Source organism: Macaca thibetana, chromosome 1, assembly GCF_024542745.1.
Source record: "Macaca thibetana thibetana isolate TM-01 chromosome 1, ASM2454274v1, whole genome shotgun sequence".
Taxonomy (NCBI): Eukaryota; Metazoa; Chordata; class Mammalia; order Primates; family Cercopithecidae; genus Macaca; species Macaca thibetana.
In genome coordinates this window covers 91,874,501-91,893,813 of record NC_065578.1, presented here as the reverse complement: position 1 = coordinate 91,893,813, position 19,313 = coordinate 91,874,501, and the positions used below count along the sequence as shown (strand labels likewise).

The 19,313-nt window shown below is 39.5% G+C and overlaps 1 protein-coding gene across 6 annotated transcripts in view; it reads left to right on the top strand.

Annotated features, from left to right (window-relative positions):
• The window catches only part of EVI5 (ecotropic viral integration site 5), a 280,650-nt gene extending 268,516 nt beyond the window's left edge, over positions 1-12,134 (top strand). For all 6 annotated transcript variants that reach the window (XM_050806911.1, XM_050806909.1, XM_050806893.1 and 3 more), the window contains one exon: positions 6,921-12,134. In XM_050806911.1, the coding sequence (XP_050662868.1) occupies positions 6,921-7,235 (315 nt within the window). In that variant the 3' untranslated portion in view covers positions 7,236-12,134. The remainder of the gene's footprint in view (positions 1-6,920) is intronic.
• Positions 12,135-19,313: the final 7,179 nt, after the last annotated feature.

The window sequence follows — 19,313 nt, the reverse complement described above, 5'->3', positions numbered from 1 at the left end:
GGTCTCATATTCCTAGGCTCAAGCGATTCACCCGCCTTAGCCTCCCAAAGTGCTGGGATTACAGATGTGAGCCACCGTGCCTGGCCTCTAATTCTTGAGTGTTCAGTTTTGGCATCTTTACATAGCGAAGGATTTATCTCTTTTTCATCCTCCTCACCCCCCACCATGAACCCACAAACTTTTTATCCCTCCATTCTACTAATGTAGTGATTTTTGTTAGATTAGTTTACAGGATGTACATCATTAGTTTACATTTACATCATTAGAATTATATAAATGTCACTCACAACAGAACAGCAAGCACGTAAGCGCTTAAGTATGCCTCTTCTCAGGCCTTTCTTCTGGAGTGGAGACTGAAGACAGGGCCTGGGAAGTTTTATTTTTCACATGTTTCCAAGATGTTGTTATCAGGGGAGTTGGAAAATGATGTTCTTGTTTTTCTGGCTCTACTTTAAAAAAAAAAAAAAAAAAAGCTTTATTAAGATATAACTTACATATCATAAAATTCTATTTTAAGTATAAAATTCAATGGGTTTTGCATATTTGTGTGGTTTTGCAACTATATGCACAACTTTAGAATACTTCTATCACCCCAAAAGAAACTGCATGCCTATTTGCAATCACCCCCTTTCTTCTTCTCTCTCCTCCAGTTCTAGGCAGCCACTCATCTACTTTCTGTCTCTATTAAGATTTGCCTATTCTGGACATTTCATATAAATGGAATCATACGGTCTCCTGTGTCTTTCACTTAACTTTCATATATATATTTTTATATACATATATCTCTCTCTCTCTCTCTCTCTCTCTATATATATATATATATATATATTTTTTTTTTTTTTTTTTAAGGCAGAGTGTTACTCTGTTTCCCAGGCTGGAGTGCAGTGGCATGATCTCGGCTCACTGAAACCTCTGCCTCTGGGGTTCAAGCAATTCTGATACCTCAGCCTCCTGAGTAGCTGGGATTACAGGCGTGCGCCACCACACCCAACTAATTTTTGTATTTTTAGTAGAGACAAAGTTTCCCCATGTTGGCCAGGCTGGTCTCGAAGTACCGAACTCAACTGATCCACCCACCTTGGCCTCCCAAAATGCTGGGATTACAGGCATGAGCCACTGCACCCAGCCTGCTTAATATTTTTGAAGTTCATCCATATATCGGTACTTCATTCCTTTTTATTGCCAAATAGCATCAGTTATATGGAAATAGTGTCTTAATGTGACTGTTTTGCCGGTATACATGGGCCCAAATGATTGCCTTGGTTTTTTCATTTGCTTGGTGTGTTCTCTTATGTGTAATTGTCCTCTAGTGTCATGAAATCTCCTTTTATGTGTTAATCTCCTCTATCCCAACAATTTAGGTGTTCTATGAATTTCATCTTCTTGAAGAAATCTTTCTTCTGACCACTGCAGTCTCTAGTCTGGGCTGGATGCCTATAGGTCTCTTGCACAGCTGTCATGTTGGGGACATTTTTCATTACCCTAGGTATTCCTTTTGCCATACTTTAGTACTGGACTTCCTCTTTCTTCCATCAAGGACAAAAGATGCCTTTTTTCCTTGATGTACTTTATTTTGGTGGAGCATATCATCTACTTTCCTGAAAAAATGGTTTATGGGAGATAAACCATAAAAAGGTTTTATTAGATTCTACATCTCATGATTGACCCAAAAGAAGTTTAAAATACAAAACAAAAAAAGGCCTTGTTGCTCTTAACTCTTACTTAGCCTCACATTTATTTGGTAGTTTGGGTATTTTTAAAATTGAAGATAAATATAAAAATTTTAATGTAGACATTATTTTTTCTCAGAATTTTGAAGGCACCGCTTTGTCTTTTGCAGTTGGAGAGTCTGATGCCATTCTGATTCTTAAATCTTTTATATAAACCATGTTTTTGTTTTTGGCGGGAAGCTTTACCTTTTCTTTCTTTCAAGTGTCCTGAAATTTCACTGTGATGTATCATGGTATAGGTCTATTTTTATCCACTGTCCTGGACACTTGATAGGCCTTTTCAGTCTCGAAGCTCATTACTTTCAGGTCAGAGAAATTCATGTCTAAGACCTCTTTTTTTTTTTTTTTTTTAAAGCATCCTGTTATTTTTACATAGATGCAGTGTCTGCAGAGGCAATAAATGATTTTTACAAGTTTTCTTCTTCCCAGATAGTCTCTTCTCCCCTAATTGCCTTTTTTTCCTGGCTTCTCGTAGATACTATCCTCAAATATCTGGTAATTAAGACTAGGGAACTAAAGACCAGTAGGTGTTCTGAATTCCTGGGTAGGACTTGTTGACCTTCATTGTAGGTTGATCAAACTGAGGTCCTTTTTTGGGGAATCCCAAGATTCCCTCAGATAGGAGTCTTTTACTAAAAATTACAGAGAGTGCTGGTGCCTCTATTTCCTTAGCGAGTCTCAAAAATACTTCCACGCACGTTCAGTGACTTTAAAAAACCCATGTCTCATTTTACCTGGAAATATAATACCTTTTTTTTTTACTGGCATTTCACAGAGAATTTTTGTTGTTGCTCAATGTTTGAAGATACTCATGTAGTATGTATTCAAAAATTAGGAAAGACAATGGGCCTCAAAAACATACACTTGGCCAGTCATGGTGGTTCACACCTGTAATCCCAGCACTTTGGGAGGCCAAGGGAGGCAGATGGCTTGAGCTTAGGAGTTCAAGACCAGCTGGGCAACAATGGCAAAACCCTGTCTCTACAAAAAATACAAAAGTTTGCCAGGTGTGGTGGCAGGCACCTGTAGTCCCAGCTACTTGGGAAGCTAAAGCGGGAGGATGGCTCAAGCCCAGGAAACAGAGGTTGCAGTGAACTGAGTTTGCATCACTGCACTGCAGCCTGGGCAACAGTGCCAGACCCTGTCTCCCGCCTACCAAAAAAAAAAAAAAAAGCATATGATAAATTATGTATGTGTAATTTTCAAATGGGTAGTTTTTATCAGATTCCTGATTCCCTGATGAGCCCAAAGAGATTTCAAACAAAACCAAAGTACAAACAAAAGCCATTGCCTAGAGTAGTGGTCCCTATTCTGAGATGTGCATCAGAGTTATTCAGGCGTTTTAATTATATAGGTCTTTAGACCCTACCTCTATACCACAAGAAGAAAGTTGCAGAAAAAGTTCGTTTAAACAGTTTTCCTTGTGTCAACCACCAGGTGGTAGAATTGGCCCAGAACAGCTTGGTTGTACTACTGGAAAGATCACGTACATTTCTATACACCAGACACTAGTCGGATGTTCATAGTTCAGAAGCACTTTTGTCCTAAATAATCAATAGTTCCATTTCAGCTAAATCGACTTATTTCTGTCTCAGCCCCATTTTATTTGCACCAGAGGGTCTACCACAGTGATTCTGAGAGTTTAGAGCACCGTCATCCCTTGGTTTCTATGGGGGATTGGTTTCAGGATCCCTATGGATACCAAAAATCCATGGATGCTCAAGTTCCTTATATAAAATGATGTGGTGTTTGCATATAACCTACAGACATCCACCCATATACTTTGAGTCATCTCTAGATTACTTGTAGCACCTAATCCAATGTAAATGCTATGTAAATAGTTGTTATACTATATCATTTAGGGGATGATGACGAGAAAAGTGTCTGTACATGTTCAGTACAGAGGAAACCATCCTTTTTTTTCTCCTAATTATTTTGGACCCACAATTGTTTGAATCCATGAATGTGGGTCCCACTGATAATAGAGGTCTGACCGTATTTCAAAATTTCCTGAGATGCATGTAAAAAATGTATGTTCTGGGATTTCGCTTTCAGAATTTTGAATCCTTAGATCTCAAGAGGGATTCTACATTTTTGACAGAGATCCTCAGTTCTTATGCAGATGACTAGTGGATTACATTTTGAAATATGCTAATCTCAGTTTGCTACTGATAATACCCATGAAGGATTTTTGTTTGTTTGTTTGGAGGAAAGGGGGGGTTGGGAAGGTTGATTGTCTGCCTGCTTTTTGTTGTTGCCTAAATATAGTTTGCCCCTGACAGTCTGGTAATAAGGATAAGCAGTATACCATTTAGATCAGATAGCCAGGACTACACTTTAGAGGGCCCAGCTGTGGCTTTCTTCTAGCCAAACCCGTTTCCACAGGATGAGGACTCCCAGAAGACCCTGAAGTTCATGCAACCCCTTCTAGAACATATTCTGGGTACTCAGTACCCTGGAATTCCTTCCCCAAATGCCCACTTCCAGGCCTAGTACAGGACTCCTCCCTCATCAGATCCAGTGTGCACACACCTAAGTCTAAGGGACAGATAACCAGGGATAGCTTCAGTTTTACCAGATAGTCGCTTACCTTCACCATTTTTTCTCTCCACCAATAAATTCCTTTACCTTTGCTATTCCATATTAACAGCTGTTAGTGAGATTCCTTTGATGTTGAGGAAATGACCCTTCAACCTATAGTTAATTTTCTATAATTACATCTGATGATGAGGCTACATGTTTTAATTGCAGTAAATTTTGTTAGAGCAAAGGAAAGCTGCAGCTTTCCAAACAGTTGGGAAGTTGTGGTTCTTCTGCCATACTCCTCCTTTATAACAGCCAGGAAGAAGGAAGACACGTGTTCCATATGATTTCTTCAAAAAGGTCTGGGGGAAAAAGAGAAAGGAAGAGATTAACTGACTTAATTTAACACTTGGAGCTATAAATCGTGTGTTGCAATATGGCGATAGGATGTTGCATCAGAACGTGGCAGTTGTAACAATGCAGTGGGTATCACAAACTTGAGGAGGCCTTTGTGGTGCTCTATGCCCTTTTCCTAAAGATTCAACTCCAAGTATAGATCCCTCTGTTCTGCCAAGGAGAATGGTATTATTTAAATTACATTGTACCTCACTATAAAGTTGTCCACTTGGTCTAGGGCACAGGAATTTTATAGTTGAAGGTCTGTTTGGGCCAGACATCAGTGTTCTGAGTCCCAGCATCCCTGTTGATTCTTGCTGTCATGTATAAGCAGGGAAGTGCTGAGGTTTCTTCACTTCTTCCTGGAAGTCTTTCTGGAAAGCTGGGAGGTATTATGGCGAGGCTGTAATGTCTTTATTCTTAGAACCGTTAGTTTTGAAAGTGTATGTAATATTTCCTGAATATTTCACATTGCCTTTATCTAAAGAATTGAAAGGTTGTGACTAGGACTTTGTCCCTTAGAACCAAGGATGAGGGTAGGAGACGTGGAGCATATTTTAGCAAGATTCTTAATAGAGTAGATATTTGGTAGCTAATTCTTGTTTTTGGTTTTGGTTTTTTACTCTTCACTTTATTGTAGGAGAAAATTCATGGTGCGTGAAAGAAATGAAATAAGTGACAGAATGTCAAAATCAAGCTTTATATTTAAAACATAAACTCTTGAGGGCAGAACTGATGACTTAATTGTATGTGAGTAGAACTGGTACTATCATGGTTGTGGGTTTGGCAGTTTGAGGAAACTTGAGCAAAGAAGTGGCAGCTGATGAAAATAAATCAGTTTTAATTATGATAAAACTGGTTTTGGAAAATGTGGTTTAGATTTAAATGTGGCACAGTTTTTTCAATACTAAACTCTAGAATTAGTCAGACTTTCCCACCCAGTAACAGGTAGCTTTTGACCTCCTTAAGCCTTCTCATGTGAGGGTCTTATACTACAAAACTCCACGGATTGAGTACTTGAGCCTCGTTCTAAAAGCTGGGAAGAAAGGGAAAAGAGATGAGCGAGGCATACCATTCCTCTCTCCTCCTCCCCACTAAGAGAAGCCCCACCTTCTCCCCAGGGGGAGTTGGGGAGAGAAGGCAGAAATACTATACTGGACTGGCACTCCCCCCATGCAGAAGGAAACCTCATGAGTGGGAAGCAGCAGTCCTCCCCCACTGTGAGTGACAGTGATATGCTGGCCTTTGGGCTATTATAACAGGATAGAGACTCTTAGCAAAGTTTTAATTATTTATAAATCATTCTCATCATTTACAGAACTATGGAGACATTCTCTCAAGATAGTGTGTGTGATAGTATGGTTTTTAAGTTCATACCTTCTAGAAATGCCAGCAAAATATTTACAGATAAACTGATAGGATGTCTGGAGTTTATCTCAAAATTATCCAGGAACAAGAGGGGTGTAATATAAAAAGATTGTCTGTGATGGGTGTTACTTGTTGAAATTAGGTGATAGGTACATGGAGTCCATTATATTATCTCTAGTATATTGAAGATTTAATTTGACTGTAAACTCTGCTACTAGCTACATATGTCCTTAGTAAGTTACTCTTCCTGAGTCTCCATTTCCTGATCTGTAGAATGAGAAAAGTAAATACTAAAATCTACCACATAGCTCTGTTGTTATGATTCAATTAAAATAAGTTACAGGCCGGGTGTGGTGGCTTACACCTGTAATCCCAACACTTTGGGAGACTGAGGCAGGCAGATTGCTTGAGCCCAGGAGTTTGAGACCAGCCTGGGCAACATGGTGAAACCCCATGTCTACAAAAAATACAAAAAACTTAGGCATGGTGGCGCACGCCTGTAGTCCCAGCTACTCAGGAGGCTGAGGTGGAAGAATCGCTTGAGCCTGGAAGGTGGAGGTTGCAGTGAGCTGAGATCACACCACTGCACTCCAGCCTGGGTGACAAAGTGAGACTGAGACCTGTCTCAAAAAAAAAAAAATAAAAATAAGTTATAAGCCCATTATATAACACATAGAAGGCACTCAAAAATTAGTAACTATGATTATACCTGTAAATAGAAAAATAATAAGGCATCTTCTTCCTTAAACTTCCTTCTTCCTTAAAATGTCTCCATAGTTCTGTAAATGATGAAAATGATTTACAAATTATTAAAACTTTGCTAAGAGTCTTAAAAATGTTTGCTTTTTGGTGTGTGTGTGTTTCCCCCATTTGACTATATTAATTTGGATTTTGTTTTAACAGCTCAGGTGCCTAAAAGGCCAGAGGGGCTTCTCAGGCCAACCGCCTTTTGATGGAATCCACATTGTCAACCATTTAATAGGAGATGATGAATCATTCCATTCCTCCGATGAAGATTTTATAGATAATTCCTTACAGGAAACTGGTGTTGGTTTTCCTTTGCACGGAAAATCTGGCTCGATGTCTTTGGACCCCGCAGTGGCAGATGGTAGTGAGAGCGAAACAGAAGACAGTGTGCTGGAGACCAGAGAGAGCAATCAAGTGGTTCAAAAGGAGCGGCCCCCGAGAAGAAGAGAGTCGTATTCAACCACTGTCTGACCATCACTGTGACCTAGACTATGGATTTATTTAAGGGATCAGCTATCATATGATTAGGGATTTTTGGAAATAATTTGTTTCATATGTACATATATATATACATATATATATATATTTTACAGTCTTATCTGCCTTTTTATCTTTGCCAAATCTTTACCACTGACTTACCATTGCCATAAAGTAGACTGGTATATGGTTAATGTGTAAAACAAGGTTCTAACAGTATTACTGAATATTAATGTTTCTTGTTTAGAAAATGCAACTATATCTATATGGGGGAACCATTTTGAAGTTCAAAACTATGGAAAATTGAGTTTTCTTCAGACAAAACTGCTCTTGTGCAATATTTTATGCTCAGTGAGCAAATTGTATATTTATGTTTATCAATTTGTTCTCAAGGTGGCTGTCTACAGACATTTGACCAAGACATACGTCTGATTTACCTTGTGTTTTGTTTTTTTTATTGTTGTTTTTTTTTTTTAAGACAGAGATCCACTCTGTCACCCAGGCTGGAGTGCTGTGGTGTGATCTCAGCTCACTGCAACCTCCGCCTCCCGGGTTCAAGCAATTTTCCTGTCTCAGCCTCCCAAGTACCTGGGACTACAGGTGCGCACCACCACGCCTGGCTAATTTTTTGTATTTTTAGTACAGACTGGATTTCACCATGTTGGGTGGGCTGGTCTCGAACTCCCGACCTCAAGTGATCCACCCGCCTCAGCCTCCCAAAGTGCTGGGATTACAGGTGTGAGCCACTGCACCCAGCCTACCTTGTGTGTTTGTATCTGGGAGTTTTTTTTTTTTTTCCGTGAAAATTATTGGTGGGCCACTGAAAGTCCCCACACGCAAAGACTTTATATAAACACAAATTCATGCTTATCTGTTTTGAGAGTTTTAAGTTTTGTTTTAATGTTTAACTTTTATGTGCATATGATGCTTCCATGTGTTGGTTACCAGAGTAGTAGGTTAACTACAGACATACTGTTTATTTGTACATATTTATAAATCTGTACCACCTAACATTGAACATCATTTTATATGAAAACATACATGTTGCAAAATGACTGCTTTTGGCATCTAACAGGACTTCTGTAAATAATAGGTTAAATGAAAAGTTAAAAATAAAACACTAATATTTTAAGAGCTTTAGTATTTTGCTTAGCATTCAGCACTAGCAAATTCATAACTGATGCCTGTTCGAAAACACTATTGGTGGAATCTTATTTCATGTGTATGTAACTACTAAATTTTTCATGACTGAAGAGGTTATAGCACATATTAGTTAGTGCTAATATTCTACTGAATATAATTTAAGTAATGGGCTATGGTCCAAGAAACATAGCAATTATATCTACAAATAATCTATGAACGTGATCTTCAGAATCTCTAGTTTTTGTTCTATAGATAAAGCCATAAGAATCCTTTCCTACCAGTTTTTCCTTTATCATTTAGATATTATTTCCAAGAAAACAGGATGCCTGTCACTGATAAATTAGAGAAAACACCCAAATTATACTTGCACTATGGAAAGATGACATGAATATGTTGACTGGGTACTTTCTACTCTCATTTTAGCCTATGAAAAAAAAATTTTTTTTTTGTTAACTTATGGAAAAAAGCCTTGGAAGAGAAAAGTAGAATTCAGTATGTATGGAGGCACAGTTTTGCACAGTATGTTGCGTGCAGAGAAAAAAATTATGAAATAGAGTAAAAGATAAGTAGTTTTCTGTCAAAACCTAGGACTTAAGCCTTCAGGTACATTTTGAACTAGGCTTTCCAGGAAGGTTTTTATAGGTATTTGCTTGCCTGAGAAATGAAATTGAAAACATACCCCTGTGTCTGTCCTTAACACCAGGCTAAATTCTGGTAGTTAAATGACTTACCTGTGGTTACAAGCTAGTAAGTAGCAGAGGCAAGATTTTTTTTAATATGGAGACAGGTGTCTTACTGTGTTGTCCAGGCTGGTCTTGAACTCGTGGTCTCAAACGGTCCTTCTGCCTCAGCCTCCCAAAGTGTGGGGATTACAGGTGCAAGCTACCACACCCAGTGAGAGCCAAGATTTTAACCTAGATCTCCTTAACACCAAAGCTTTTGAAAAGGTTCAGCTGAAGAATTTCTCAATTCCCTATTTTGTTTTGTTTTTTGAGATGAAGTCTCACTCTGTCACCCAGGCTGGAGTGCAGTGGTGCGATCTTGGCTCACTGCAACCTCCACCTCCCGGGTTCAAGCGATTCTCCTGCCTCAGCTACCAAGTAGCTGTGACTACAGGTGCACGCCACCACGACTGGCTAATTTTTGTATTTTTAGTAGAGATGGGGTTTCACTATGTTGGCCAGGCTGATCTCAAACTCCTGACCTCAGGTGATCCACCCGCTTTGACCTCCCAAAGTGCTGGGATTACTAGGCGTAAGCCACCACACCTGGCAGTTCCCTGCTTTTTTGACAATGTAATTTAAATAAATTTGATTTAAATGTTTCCTGAATATATATGCAGATAGATATCGAGTATCAACACTTACAAGCTCTACACAGTTTGTAAGTGTAGATACTACTTACTCGTAGGATTGTCTTGTGCTTTGGGGATTTTTCGTTCGGAGTTCTATACTATCAGCTCAAAAGGCTATCAATGCCCAAGTGAAGTGAGATGATTCATGGCCACATTATTGCTTTGACCCTCACATCAAGAGATCTGAATGATCTAGACTAGGGGTCAGCAAACTGCAGCCTACAAGCTATTCCAGTCAGCTGCCACTTTTTACTTTTTTAAATAGTTGGGGGAAAAGTTCCACAGACTAATATTTTGTGTCACATGAAAATTATATGAAATTCAAATTGCGGTGTCCATATGTAAAGTTTTATTGGGGCACACCCATCCTCACCCTTTTAAATACTGTGTATGGCTGCTTTGTGCTACAGTAGCAGAGTTGAGTCATTGCGAGGGAGACTATATGGCCCAGGTAGCCTAAAATATTTATCTGATCCTTTACAGAAAAAGTTTGCTAACCCTTGATAACAGATACTCTAAAATGCAGGTTTTTCTTCTTCAGTTTAACTCAGTGGTAGGTCAAATTGTTTGCTTTTGCTATTAAGCTTATGATTTGGAAACGTAAAATTTCATGGTGGATCTTAGAACTATTCAAAAGGGAAAACATGCCAGCCATTTTATATGATGAAGTCTCTTATTCCATAGAAAATTGTAGAAAGATATCGGTATCTTTCGAGAAGGAGAAAGAAAGGAAAGAATTCCAGAATCCCATCACCGTTCTTTAAAGCATGCATCACAGACCTTTAAGGGTATACTTTATTGAGTAAAGGTTATCATTTGACTTTAAGATAAGAAATTTTCAGAATCATGTTTGAATTCTAAACTTTGATATTCTTAAGTACCATTTCTGATTAGGAATTAGGTGTTAAAAGAATCATGGTAAGGAAACCTTAATTCGTTGAAACTCTTGTAATTTGGACAACAAAAAACTAGAAATAACACTCTTTTCTTTGAAGATCTGATTCAAATACACCTCAGAAGAGTTTAAAATCTTCCAGGCCTTTAGGATGCAATAGGATATCATGCCCTGGTTTGACTCCTTTTCATTCAAATTAATGTAAGTATGTTGTTGAAGACTTTGAAGCATTGAACAATGTTCTCTTGATAAATTTTATTTAATCTCTGACACTTTGTGATATTTAAATGTTGTTAAGTTAAACACTTAGAGTTGAGTAATATTCAGGGGAGAAAAGTGACTGAAATGACTCATAATAAGAAAGCTTGCTCCCTTGGGATAATTACATTCCTGGTTGTCATTGCCATCCTGGGTTGACAAGCTGCGAGTATAGGATACAAGTGATGTGAATAAAATGGAAATTGCATTGAGTTAATGAAACAGACACTTTTAGATCAAGAAAACACTTCAACAGCCTTTTTAAAAATTGGCACACTCCTGTAGTCCCAGCTATCCAACAGGCTGAGGCAGGAGGATCACTAGAGTACAAGAGTTTGAGGCTGTAGTGTGTAATGATCACACCTGTGAATGAATAACCACTGCACTCCAACCTGGGCAACATGGCAAGACCCTATCTCTTTAAAAAAAAAAAAAAAAAATTTTTTTTCTTCCTGGGAAAAGAAGTCAAAGATGTAACTTTACACAATTTCTACCCCCACCGTCTTTTTGTTTGTTTGTTTGTTTTTTGGCTAGATACTAGGTATTCAGTGTTTGCTAGCTGAGATGTCAGGTTTCAACTAATCGGCCAGTTATTTGGGAAGGAGAAAAACTTTTTCTCAGCTCTGAACATGATGCAGCTTGTTAACTCTCCAGATAGTGCCTTTGATTGAAAATAAGGTCTACACCTTTTTAAGTATATTATATCTGACATCATAAGAAATAATTTAGTTCCTTATTCTCATTTATCTTTTATATAATGCACTGTAATATTCAAGTTTAAAGTAAAATAAGTATATGAATTATATTTTGGTAAAACTGTTTCATGACCAGCTTGATTAATGTACATTAACATACCAGACATTGACAGCAAACATTTCATGAAATCAATTATTTACTTATTAAAACAATGAGTTTTAGCTTGAAAGTTATTGCTGCTCTATTATTAACAAAACTAAGTTTTAAAAATTAATTTTAATTCTACTGAAATTCAATTTCTGGTTAAAGATATAGTGGATGCTATTTATGATCCAAGTTTTTACATCACATCCATTGATCTGCCTATCCTTTCTTTTCACTCCAAAGAGGAGATGATAGAATAATACATTCAATATACTACCAAGGAGCAAAGTTATAATGTGTTTCATTTTACTGTTGGAATTTTTTATTGTAACATTGTATAATAACCTGAAATGTTTACTTGTGCCTTTGCTTTAAACAATTAAAGTTTTCCATTTCATAAGAATTTCTGTTGCCTTCAGCTTTTCAACTTTAAAAGAGGAGGGGCATCAAAACACTGTTAACAAATGGGTGGGGCACAGTGGCTCACATCTGTAATTCCAGTACTTTCAGAGGCCGAGGTGGGCAGATCACTTGAGCTCAGAAGTTCAAGAACAGCCTGGCCAACATGGTGAAACCCCGTCTCTACTAAAAATACAAAAATTAGCCAGGTGTGGTGGCACATGCCTGTAGTCACAGCTGCTCAGGAGGCTGAGGCAGGAAAATCACTTGAACCTGGGAGGTGGAGGTTGCAGTGAGCTGTGATCACACTACTGCACTCCAGCCTGAGCAAAAGAGCAAGACTCCATCTCAAAAAAAAAAAAAAAAAAAAAAAGGTTGGCCTGATGCAAAATGTTAATTAGCGAGGTTTGTGCTCTGAAGGTACAGGGACTACATCCACCTGGTCCACCCATATATTTTTAGTTCTAAACAGAGAATCTGGCACGTGATTGCATTCAGTGAATTTTTTTGAGATGGAGTTTCACTCTTGTTGCCCAGGCTGGGGTGCAATGGCACAATCTCAGCTCACTGCAACCTCTGCCTCCCGGGTTCAAGTGATTCTCCTGCCTCAGCCTCCTGAGCAGCTGTGACTACAGGCATGCGCCACCACACCTGGCTAATTTTGTATTTTTAGTAGAGACAGGGTTTCTCCATGTTGGTCAGGCTGGTCTCGAACTCCTGACCTCAGGTGATCTGCCCGCCTCAGCCTCCCAAAGTGCTGGGATTACAGTCATGAGCCACCACACCCGGCCCAGTAAATTTTTTTTAATTTAATGAAAGACCATCTTCAGTGAAAGATGTCTAGATGTGTTTCCTTCAGGAACATGGTAATTTTTTGGAAATATCAATAGCAGTATTTTTATCTCACATTGTACTTTAGGTTATTAATTAGCAACTAATTCAATAAATACATTCAATTATATATAATTTGAGTACACATATAGATAGTAGCATAAAAGGAAAGTTATACCTTCTGCATCTTTATCACAATGTTAATGTCATTTAGTTCACAAGAGCTTACTATATATTCTGCTTTACTCCCAAAAGGAATTAAGGCACGTTTTGAAGATACCTGAAATATGACAAGCTATAATCCAGGGAGTCTCCACCCTGGCACTGATACTTGGAAGTAGCCAAATAATTCTGTTTTGGGAGGCTCCCCTGTACATTGTAGGATGTTTTGCAGCATCCCTGGCCTCTACCCAGTAGATGCCAGTAGCGCCCCCTCCTTTAGTTGTGACAACCCAAAATGTCTCCAGACATGGTCAAATGTCACCAGCAGGAAGGACAGAGAATGAAAATCACTGCTAGTTGAGAACCACTGGTATAAATTTAGAATTGGGTCATAAAAAGTCACTAGGGCCAAACAAAAATGTATACATCATTTGGGGTTTCGTACATGGCAGAGCAGCTCCCTCACTGCAATATATTGAAAGTCAGCCCTTGACACAAGGGTTTGTAAAATACAGAAACAAAAACTAGGCCGGGCGCGGTGGCTCAAGCCTGTAATCCCAGCACTCTGGGAGGCCGAGGCGGGCGGATCACGAGGTCAGGAGATCGAGACCATCCTGGCTAACACGGTGAAACCCCGTCTCTACTAAAAAAAATACAAAAAACTAGCCGGGCGAGGTGGCGGGCGCCTGTAGTCCCAGCTACTCAGGAGGCTGAGGCAGGAGAATGGCGTAAACCCGGGAGGCGGAGCTTGCAGTGAGCCGAGATAGCGCCACTGCACTCCAGCCTGGGCGACAGAGCGAGACTCCGTCTCAAAAAAAAAAAAAAAAAAAAAAAAAAATGTTAATTGTAGAATTACCATGTAACCCAGCAATTCCACTTCTAGACATATACTCAAAGCAGTAACTCAGATACTTGCATACCAGTGTTCACAGCAGCATTCGTCATGATAGCCAAAATGTGGGAACAACTCATATGACCATCAACAGGTGAATGGGTAAGTAAAATGTGGTATATCCTACATATACAATGGAATACTATTCAGCCATAAAAAGTAAAATTTTACTAATGCTACAAAATAGATGAACCTTGAAAGCATGCTAAGTGAAATAAGCCAGAGACACATAGTATGATTCCACTTATATGAGATATCTAGAACAGGCAAATTCATAGAGACAGAAATAGAGTAGACATTACCCAGCAATGGAGGTGAGGGAAGAGAGTTAATGGCTTAATGGATACAGAACTTTTGTTTGGAATGCTGGAAAAGTTCTGGAGATGGATAGTGGTTATGGCTACACGACACTGATTGCATTTAATGTCACGGAGTTGTACATTTAAAAATGGTTAAAATTATTTTTTAAAATATACTAGGCATGTTAAGAATTTAGCATCAGCCAGGCATGGTGGCTCATGCCTGTAATCCCAACACTTTGGGAGGCCAAGACAGAAGGATCACTTGAGCCCAGGAGTTCAAGACCAGCCTGAGCAACATAGCAAGATCCCATCTCAAAAGAAACAAAGAACTTAAAGTCAACTTATTTACTAAAGATACTCAAATAAAGATATTTAGAAGGAAAAAAAAGTAAAACCTGCAGTTATAAAATTTGCAGCGCCCACGAAGTAAGAAAATATTTAGGTGTAAAATTCTAGCACTACAGCACTAGACTGGGACTCAAGCTTTGTATTGATTAATCCTGGACAAATAACAGAACATCATGACCTCCTTGCTGATCCATGGACACACCAGACTCCCATCAGGACCCTGCCCTTCCTAGGATGCTCAGCTAAATACTACAAGGCAGATCCCCACCTCCACCAGGTCTCTGCTCAGACTGCACAGGAGGTCTTTTCTGATCCTTCCGTTGAAAAAGGCTCTTCCTAGCTTTGCTTTTCTCCATAGCACTGATTACAGTCTGACATCCTACCCGTTTTACATATTCGTTGGTTTATGGTTTATCTCCTCACACTGGAATGCAAGCTTTATGAGTGCAGAGATTTTTATCTGTATCCCAGCAGTGCCTTGGCTCTCAATAAATATTTGTTGAATGAATGCATGAATAACTGAAGAAGTCATTTTACTTCAATGTCTTCGTTATTTTAACGAGATAAGCAACATCTGTGAAATACAAATGTCAGTAGAAAGTCCAGGATTCCAATGCAGCCAGCCTAGCTCAGGAGTCCTCTAATTACACAATATTGCTTTGGCACAGGCACCCATCAGTCACTGTTGAGGAAGCAAAGATGAACCAGACCAACTCCTACCCTCATGCATGGGGCAAGAGATACAGGAATACAGATGCACTGCCATGGGAATTCAGAGGTTACATCCAACTTGGGGGAGGGACTTCTTTTGCATCCCTGCCCATTCCCCACCCTGTGTACAGGATGGTGCCCGTGACCCTGCCACAACCCTTATGTACCACGTCCCATTCTCTCCTACCCTATGACCTGCTCAGAGGTGACCTGCTGATGTCACCTAACTGGGTCTATAGCTGCATCTCTCCTGCACTCCAGATTTTACCAAGAATGTCTGAAAATGGGGCATCTTAAACCAGGCCCAGAGAACGTTTTTAAATCCTCCTGAACTGACTGTCAGTTCGCTACTGTGTCCACAGTGAGATCAGAAGGCTGCTGTGTCCTCACTCCCCTGTTACCTACGGTTGGCCACTTTTTCAGAGACCGCATAGCGTCTTCTCTGAGGCTGTCCTCCGTTACAGGAGAAAGCAGGGTCAGGTGGAAAGAAACTGGTTGGCTTTAAAGATGTTGTTTCTCTGATTTTTTTTTTAAAGGAAATGCATACTGTACACATGAGAGACTCCAAGGCTGAGATGGTGTGGCAGTTGAGATGCACCTGGGAGCTCCTAACTGTTCCCTGCCTCTGCCTCAGAGGGCGGGACGGCAGCCACTGCACACCACCCCCTCCACAGCAAACCAGTCAAATCTTGTCTCTTCTCCCCACCGAGGGGCTCTTCCCCTCCAGCAGAAGCTTTCCTAGTCTCTGGTGTCACCTATGCCCTTCCCGCCCCAGGACAGGAAAAGATGCACCCCCTTGGTACTTGCTGTACTTCTACATTCAAGGCACAATTTTGTGTCTCAGCCTAACCTCAACCAGGATGACTTCTTCGTGGGTAGAAGAGATGACATCTTATTCATCAGCCTGCTTTGTCACTTTTGTATGTCTCAAGGTCCAGCATCTGTCCTTGTGCCTGTCACTGGAGTGCAGAATTAGACTTACCATGCTCCATTTACAAAGAGAGTTTTAAAACATTTAGCACATGAATGAATGTTTGTCTCTGCAGCCTCCTTACCACCAAATAGACTTAAGATCAAGCTTCAGCTTCCCAGGAGTCTGTGAGCCATTTCCCTCTCCCAGCTCCCTCGGCACGGCTGAACTAGTGCCAGAACTACAAAAGCAAACAGCCAGGTGAAGTGGTAGAAAACCAAAGCATGGGAGTCATGATGTTAAGCACAAATTTTTAAAGAACAATTTCATGCATTTCCACCCATTAACTCTTAGTCCATTCAGAGGCTGAAGGCAGGTCCAGCTCTGCCCTTTTCTGGCAAGCTGCCTTCTAGTTGTTCTGTGGAGGGATGTTCCTGGTGGGCAGCTCCCCAGGCCAGTGCTGGGATTTGAGTAATCACAGGCCCAAGTAGGATGTGTGGGAAGGTGTGCTGTTTGGTCTGGCTCACAGCCGCTGACACTCTGCAGCTATTTTAAACGGATCCCACAACCTTTCATTTGCTTCACTAATTTCTCTAAAATAGAATTGTTTATTTGTGGGTGAAAATTGGAGAAGTTTCTTGTTCATCACCAAACTGCTCTTTGGTGAGACTGGAGACAATGCATGTACTGGAGCCTGAAGGGCTTGGCACATAGTAAGTGTTCAATCAACAGTAGCTGCTGTTGTTAGCTGAGTTCCCTGAGAAAGAGAGATTGTACATGGCATCTCTGAATTCCCCAGAACCAGTACAGGCTGCTCGGTAAATCGTTATTGATGAGAGTGTTCCTTCTGACTTGACTTCTCACCTGCGTCCTCTGTCCACATGGTATCTCCACATGTTTGCCATGTGTGGCACATTGGAGGTATTGTTTGAGGTGATTGCACAACAGTCTCTACTTCCTGATTGCTAGTCGTGGTAATGATAATAGTAGTTATTATTATACGGTAATATCCTGCATTAGTCAGGATAGGCTGGATTTTGCTGTGTTAACAAATACTCTAAAATCTCAGTAGTTTACATCAGTTCTCACTCATACTGTGTGTCCATCAAATGCTGGCTGTGGCTCTGCTCTATGCTGTTTTTACTCTAGGACCCAGGCTGATGATGCTACTCCTGTTTTGAACATTGCTGAGTGTTATGGTAGAGGGCAAAGGGATACAGTGAACCACATGCTAGCTCCCAAAGCTTCTCCCTGGATGTAATATACATAATTTCGAGGCACATTTCTTTCTTTTTTTTTTTTTTTTTTTACCTGGAGTCTCACTCTGTCTCCCAGGCTGGAGTGCAGTAGCACGATCTCGGCTCATTGCAACCTCTGCCTCCTGGGTTCAAACGATTTTCATGCCTCGGCCTCTCGAGTAGCTGAGACTGTAGGAGTACATCACCATGCCCGGCTAATTTGTGTGTGTGTGTGTATGTGTGTGTGTGTGTGTGTGTGTGTGTGTGTATTTTTAGTATATTTAGTATATTTTAAACGGGGTTTAACTATGTTGGCCAGGCTGGTCTCAAACTCCTGACCTTGTGATCCACCCGTCTCGGCCTCCCAAGGTGCTGGAATTACAGGTGTGAGCCACTGTGCACAGCCAGAGGCACATTTCATTGGCTAAGGTAAGTCACATGCTAAGACATCCCAGGGAGAGGGCAGTGAATATTTGGAAACATAGTACTTACTCTGTGCCAACAAGTACTCTGAGTACATTTTAGAAACAATGGCTTTATTGTGATATAATTCACACACTATAAGATTCAACCTTTTAAAGTGTACAATTGCATAATACAGCACAGAGTTGTACAACCATCACCACTATCTAATTTCAGAATATTTTCATCATGAAAAAAGAACCCTAATACTCATTAGCAACTACCTACCATTTCCTCTTCCCAGCCCCTGGCAACCATTATTCTACTTACTGTTTCTATGAATTTGCCTATTCTGGACATTTCATATAAATGAATAATAGAATGTGGCTTTCTGTGTGCTTCACTTAGCATAATGTTTTTGAGGCTCATCCATTTTGTAGCATCTCTTAGTGCTTCATTATTTTTTTCTTTTTATTTGCTGAATAATGTTCCATCATATGGGTATACCTCATTTTGTTAATCTGTTCATCAGTTAATGAAGATTTAGTCTGTTGTCATTTCTTTCCTGTGATGAACGATGCTGCAATGAACATTTATGTACATGTTTTCGTGTGGACATAGGTTTTCAATTCTGCTGGGCATATACCTAGGAGTAGAATTGCTGGGTCATATAATAATTCCATGTTTAACATTTTGAGGAATTTGCCAAACTGTTTTGAGTGTCTGGAGTATTTTATCATCCCACCAGCAATATATGATAAGGGTTCCAATTTCTCCACATTTTCATCATCACTTAATATTTTTTCTTTGTTTTGTTTTTTTAATATCATTTAATTTTATTTTTAATTGAAAAACAACTATTATATATGTTTATAAGGTACAATGTGATGTTTTGATATATGTTTGCAATGTAGAATGATTAAATCAGGCTAAACACTTTATGTATTTTTTTATTTTAACCAACCTAGTGGGTGTGAAGTGGAATCTCATTGTGGTTTTGATCTACATTTTCCTAATGACTAATAGTGTTGAGCATCTTTTCATATACTTATTGACCCTTCATATACATACTCTGGAAAATGTCTACTTAAATCCTTTGCCCATTTAAAAAATTGGGTTATTTGCTTTTTATTGCTCAATTGTAAGAGTTATTTATATATTCTGCATACAAATCCTTTATTAGATATATTATTTGCAAATTTTGCAAATATTTTCTATTCCATGAGTTGTCTTTTTACTTTCTTGATGGTGTGCTTTGAAACACAAAGTTTTAATTTTGATGAAGTCTATTTTATCTATTTTTCCTTTGGTTGCTTGTGCTTTTGATGTCATATCTAAGAAACCGTTGCCTAATTCACGGTCACCAAGATTCACTCCTATGTTTCCT